This window comes from Rhodamnia argentea, chromosome 5, assembly GCF_020921035.1.
Source record: "Rhodamnia argentea isolate NSW1041297 chromosome 5, ASM2092103v1, whole genome shotgun sequence".
Lineage (NCBI taxonomy): Eukaryota > Viridiplantae > Streptophyta > Magnoliopsida > Myrtales > Myrtaceae > Rhodamnia > Rhodamnia argentea.
Window position 1 is genome coordinate 21,611,393 of NC_063154.1, and position 6,533 is coordinate 21,617,925.

The 6,533-nt window shown below is 39.8% G+C and overlaps 1 protein-coding gene across 5 annotated transcripts; it reads left to right on the plus strand.

The window, feature by feature from the left end:
* Positions 1-953: 953 nt before the first annotated feature.
* On the plus strand, positions 954-5,748 carry LOC115737153. Of its 5 annotated transcripts, XR_007198418.1 has the most exons (5): positions 954-1,209; positions 2,136-3,676; positions 3,882-3,907; positions 4,644-5,513; positions 5,611-5,748. XR_007198418.1 is itself a non-coding variant. In XM_048278921.1 (4 exons), exons 2-4 carry the CDS (start codon positions 2,218-2,220, stop codon positions 5,424-5,426), a joined length of 2,268 nt encoding a protein of 755 aa, XP_048134878.1. In that variant the 5' UTR covers positions 954-1,242; positions 2,136-2,217; the 3' UTR covers positions 5,427-5,748. The 5 variants fall into 5 exon arrangements, 4 of the variants coding, with proteins under 4 accessions (XP_048134878.1, XP_048134879.1, XP_030525008.1 ...); XM_048278921.1 differs by having other exon boundaries at positions 954-1,242; positions 4,644-5,748; XM_048278922.1 differs by having other exon boundaries at positions 954-1,242; positions 2,153-3,676; positions 4,644-5,748.
* Positions 5,749-6,533: the final 785 nt, after the last annotated feature.

Consider the following 6,533-nt stretch of genomic DNA (forward strand, 5'->3'; position numbering starts at 1 on the left):
ATAAATTATTTAATTGATTAATACAAATAATTTGATCATTAAAATAAGGCAATTTTTCTATGCTCCTTCCACTTGTAAGTCAATTTACAATTTTTCATCTCCTAGTGTGATGCAAATGGAATATGCAAAAAATTGAGAAAAATCACTCGTTGTATGACTCCATCCACCATATTTAGAATTAAATCTTAGATACGGTGGCATGTGACGATATTAAGCAAATCCATCATTTTTGCATTTGGATGCTCCACATACCCTTGATAAATAGCAATCACCTAATTTAACTACATGATAATTAGTCACTGTTTGTTTCACCAAAAAGAATGATTTAATAATTGATTATATCGCTTGAAATAATTAGTTAATAAGAATTATTTTATTATCGATAATAATTAATATCTAAATATTTTCATGGATGATGATATTATTTTTGATTCATTCATTTACGTAAGCAATAATATAAACGATCATTTCTGTGAAAATATTGGTTAAATTATTCATTTTTCGAGTAACAAATAGAGTTTTAAAACATTCTTTCCTTTTCTTTCCGAGCTAAATTCGGAACGGATAAAGCTAAAAGTAGCTGACATAATTAGCCATCGATTGAAAATTGGAAAAAAAAAAAAGTATGGAGGCCCTCTTGCACCGATAAATTAAAAATCCTTTTTAGCACTTTCAAAAATTGATTATCGAAAAAAGTAAAAACAGACAACAAGGAAACCCACCCAGGATTCGCCGCTGACTCTTTTTCTTTGTCGTTAATTAGCATCCTAAAAAAAAAAAAACCACAGAAACATAAATAAAAAGGAAGATATTTGGACAATATTAGTAATAAACTAATTAAAGAGACCTGAGAAAAAGCGCATGCTCGTGGGTCCCCTGGAAAATAATGTAATTTAAAACTCGGATGTGGCTGAGATGAACCCAAAAAAAATAAAAAATAAAAAAAAAAAAAAAAAGAAGGTCGCTCGGCTGTGTCAGTTCTCTTTCTTCTTCTAGTGCTTCTTCATATGTAAGTTCGTGCCAATTTCCAATTACATCGTCATCGTCTTCCTCTTCTCTCTAATCGAAATCACCAGCTTCATACAGTTGCCGAAGCTTCCCTGACCTCGGAATTCTCCTCGTAGAAGCGAAGTAAGGAAGCCACCCGTCCTAGTCGATGGACTCCTGTTCCCGTCTCCGCTTCTGGATCTGCTTGGGCAAGCTCTGACGGTGAGTTTGAACTGCTAGAGCTGCGAATTTATGGTTGGTTTTGTTGTGGAGTTTACGTACTCGTATGACCTGCGGCCGTGGAGTTAACGGTTGTTTCGAGAAAGTTCTCCGAGCATGTTTCGATGGAAATGGAGCTTGTTGTTTGTTTTTTTTTTTTTTTTCTCTTTGCCCTGGAATTCTTGGGTCGTGATATCGTTCTTCGTTTTGCGCGCTGAAGCGACCTGAGTTTGTCTATTTTCGGTTTGTTAAGGTCGCTCGGTTGAAATTCGTGAGAAGTGATGAATTTGTGCTCTGTGGAGATGGGATGGCTTGGTTCAAAAGCCCTCTTGCACGTGTCTGTTGCTCTTGGTTGATTCTCGCATATGTTTAGTTTCCGATATCGTTTGCTGGAATTAGAATTTGATTTATTTGGAGGAGTTACAATGAATTCGAGTCTGATACATCCATATAGGGACCTTGCTTATTTGTGGAACATAAGAACAGAATTTAGTTGGCATTAGCATCCTGAATTTTCTCCCTACTGATAAGATGGCATGTCTTTTTTTGGAGCTATTTTGGCTTGGTTGCGAAGAATGTTCTGTTCTATCATGATGCTGTGTGCTCAATTAATAAAACAACTGATCTTATCAGAGAAATGGTTCATGAATGCTAGAGGTGGGGGTGTGAAGGAGAGAAAGAAAAGAGAAAGAGAGGAGGAGGAGGGGGGTGGGTGTTTTGGGGGGAGACTATTATAAGTGCCGTTAGACTCCCGTTCGTTGGCAATAAATGTTCCTTGATGTTTCTTGGCTTTCCATTAAGTTTCAAACTAGTCTATTTGGGAAGTTTGATTCGATCTTTTGTTACTTGAGTGCGTATGCTGATCAGCCGTTCTCTATGCTAATTACATTCTTTTGGCTTTATTAACAAGGAGCTTGTATGTTTGACAGGTTTTTGCTTCCCCCAGCTGACTACAGGTTCCCCTGGAAGAGGCATCATCTAACTCGGAAGCTTTCATCAACTTTCTTTATCATGTCGAAGCATGCTGAGCAGTCATTTTATCAAAGTAAAGAAACAACCGAGCAGTCTTTGCATTCTTATGAATCTGTATGGTTGGCTCACTGGGCGCGAACAAGGCATAAATCCGTACCCCTTACTCGGAATCGGTTATCAACTAATCAAGAGTCCGTGGAAAATGATTCTGAGGGTAAGCGGAACTGGCTTGTTAGCACACCAGATAGTCTGTGTGAATTAGCTGGCAAACAATTTTGTGAAGTAGCAGCATCAGGATCTGTTAGAAGGCAAAACGAGAATCTAGTGATGATTTCAGAAAATTTCATGAAAGAAAGATCACCCCAGCCCTTTGTTTTGTCTGGCCTTTCCCCAAATGGAGATGCTTCTTTGACTCTTAAGAATGACGAAGCTGCTGACTTTTTTGCTGAATCATTGAGGCCACATGTTGGTACAAATGCTTCTCCTCTATGTCTAGATAGAAAAGAGAGAACATCTTCTTGGGCTCCTCCTGAGGCAGAAACGCAATCAAGGGAATGCCATCTTCAATTTAGAGATTCAAGCTATAATTCCGGGATGCCGGTGAAATCACAAAGTTTTCTTGAGAAGAAGAAACTAGTTCTTTCTAGCTCTTTTCATGATAATCATGTATCATCTAGCTCTCAAGGTATTCCAGATGGACAAGAAGCTGGGGGAACTCCCATTGTTACCTCCCTGGATCGGCAAAAAAATAGTACTACATTGAGCACTTCTTTGATGGCCAAAGGACACTTCAGGAACATCCAGTTTTCTCAGCTGCAGCATGACCATCGTGACTATCACCCTTGCTCAGCTGTTTGTATTGATCAGAAGAAAGATGAGAGTACATTGCACTCCCACATGTCTGAGACTGCAATATGTGATGGTGCTCCACTACTAAAGGATAATAGCACAAGCAAAAACCCGACAACAGTCTTAGTAGGCAAAAAGTACCAGAAAATTCAAGATCGTTTCACTAATAAGTTATTTCCATGCCAGAGCAGTCCACCAGAGGGGTCAAAGCCAGAAAAATTACTCCAAGAATATTCTTCTCGACCAAGACACTCTCTTCTGGATCTGGAAACAATGAAAATATGTGCCAGTGCAGACTCTGCTGAAGGATTTTCAAGTTTCCAGCCAAAAATTTCTCAAACAACACATCACTTGTTCTTTGGTAAGAAGTTTGGTGTTAACTCGTCTGAAGGAGGTCAAATCATCAGGGAGTCAACAGTAGCCGCCAAATATAATGGGCATGCATTTGGTGAACTTCTTAGCTTGTCTCCAAATGATTTTCGTAGTCAGCGTGGAGTGAAGCTTCAACCTTTATGGAGCTCTACTACAGACAGTGAAGAAAAGGAAGATGCCGCAGATGGCAGAGCTTCTGCAATTGCAATAAAGAATGAATCATCTGCAGAAACTGATACAATGGATATGGATGCTTTTCGGGAGAACCATCTTTCTGGTTTGTGTACCTACACTGCTATCATTGCAGAACTGTGGTTGTCCTTTGACTATGGCAGTGCTGCAATCCTTTGGCTTAACTTCAGATACTTCTTTAGGATTAATTTCCAAATAGTTCATGCTGTTATTTAGGTCTCGTTGTCATTTACATTTTTACTGTTGTGTTTGCATGTTGCTAAATTTCGTTTCCTCTCTTTTGATTGCAGGAGATGCTTCATCACCGGTGAACAAGGTAATGGTTGCCAAATGTGCTCTCTTCGATAAGTTTAACTTTTCATTGGTTTATTTACTAATGAAGCTGGCTTGTTTCTTGATGCTTGGTGGAGGATACAGACTTTCCATAATCTTCTGTATTGAGGTCCTTGCAATGTCAACTGAAAATTTGGTTTGCTGAATTGCGCATAGTGTGTAACTAAGCTAAGTCATAAACCCAGTGGGGATTCTATTTTTTTTTTCCTAGTTTTCCCTCATTGGAGCTGATGGAGGTCTAATCTGATGGGAGGCATTGGGAGGCATCTCTCTTGATGTAGAGGTTTTCTGTCGTTTACGAGACAGCTGTTATTGAAGTATCTCTTGCAGATATCCTTGTGCATTTTCAGCCATTAGTCATTTCTCATGGCTTAAGTAAGATTATGCCTTTGCTGTCTGGTCCAACGCAGATGGTCTTCAAGTTGTCGGAAAGAGCTAATTAGGATATCATGCTGTCAGCTACTTACATAAAATAATGCTGATATACTGGAAGACATGCATATGAATAAGTCATGACAATTTACTTAATTGAATTCTTGGAGTTTGAGGCATGTGCGATCAAGGGATTTGAAGTTGAAGAAAGCTTGGAATTGCATTTGCTTATAGTGTTGTTTTTCCTAATGTATGCTGGAAGCAGTCCATTTGAAGCATTAGATTCTTGCAACCTTGTTTACAGGGTTTCTGTTACCACTTAGTTTTTGCCACCTTTGACATTGCAGGACATTGTTATGCCTCAAAAGCTATCACTCTCTCTGGCTGCAGCCACATCAGAGGGTGAAGTTGGAGGTAAAGCAGTAAATGGGGATTTGCCTGAGGCAAAAGCCCCAAAACGGAAGTATCTTGAACTTACATCTATGTCAAGCTCTATTGATGAGAGGGAGCCAAGTACCTCAAAAACCCAGAGTTTGGACGTGGAGCATCTCTTTTCTCATGCTGATCAGGCGACAGATTCCAAATCTCAAACTTACTTCTGCAGTCATGGGAAAACAGAGCAAAGAACCGGATGGCTGAAACGATTGAAGATGAGCACTTCTGAGACTTTACCTCATGGTGATGAAAGCTTAAAAGTTGGGGATGCTTGTTCCTCTGGAAAGGACAATAATTTAGTTGGCAAAGTTATGAAGCAGAGGACGACTAGCCCAGAACAGATAATTGGTAATTGTCTTGACAAAGAACAGATGGCTTTAGGTCAATTTGCTTTGTTAGCAAAAGGTGGTAAATCATCTTCCAGTGGTTCTGTTGGGAAGAGTCGAGATGCATTGCTTTCACACCCTTGGATTCAGCGGTGGTGTCACAACCAAGTTGCTTCCTTGCAAAAGAAGCCTGAAGCCTTCGTGCTCTGCGAGCCACGTAGTACAAAGGCATCACTCGATGAGTTTCGAAAGAAACAATTTCCAAGCATAGCTGCTATGGCTTTGATGGGCAAGGCCATGAATGGCTTTAACCCCTGTGAGTTCAGAAATAGAGGAACTTATGTCGTCTGGAATACTGAAGGATTATGAAAGGACTCTGACTGGAGCAATTAAATGGGTGGATGAAGAAACGAATCGGGAAAGACTTCTTGTGCTGCTACACTGGTTATGAAACTGGTAAGAAATATTTTCGCCTCTTAGTTCTTACAAATGAAGTGAACATGGAGATTTTGAATCCTGAATGTATTCCCAATGTTTGTTTAATTTGGAGGAGGTTTTAAATTTTTGTTCAGGGAGTATGTGCATGATTATAAACAGAAATACTCCTGGAGATTGTGGTGGAGACTGCCGAAATGAAGTTCATCACATCTCATGTACAGGTTTTAGATTATATGGTAGTGAGCTTACTCAATGCTGTTGGATATCTTGCACGATCTCGTTTGATATTTTGTCATGCTACTGGATGCGGGATTGTTTCGCTAAGGCAGAGAAAGTCACACGAGGATTCATCCACTTCTTTGTTTTCCAATCTGTGGGTTGGGGAGATCTGAAGGATCATATCAGGGTTCTCTACAACCTTTATGCTACGGGAGCGAGATGAATCTGGCAGTACTCCAGCTTGTAGCTCCAACGGCTACATTTAAGAATTTTGGATGATGTTTCGTATATTATTACACTCACTAGAACTCACGTCAAGCGCCATCCTTCTTAGAGGGTCGTGGCCAACTCGTATGCAAGAGATCCGATTTTGACGTGAATCTGTGATTAGGAAGTTTTGTGAGGGCTGAAATGACCTGATTGGTTACAAATATCTGACACGCTACTTTACTGGTTATTTTGAGAGGTTTCACATGAGCACTAATTATGAATCTCACCTGTGTAAATTGGCATGGGAACGCGGTCATGTTCACAGAGGACCGGCGAGTAAGTGTCTATTACTAGAATCTATCCTGTGCTCGATTACGGTTGGACTGGTGATGAGGAATTCTGTAAACAACATTGTTTATGCGACAGCGGGAGCTAGACTTCGAGTTTTATAGACTAACTCCGGGAACAAGTCCACTGACGGGTTAGTTCGATTCACATTATACTGCTCTGTTTTGAACCATTTGAAGAAGTAATAACTAGTTTGACTGGTTGGGAGATTCTGGCCCTTGAGATCTTTCGGTATTAATGAACTTTGAACAATGTTTGATA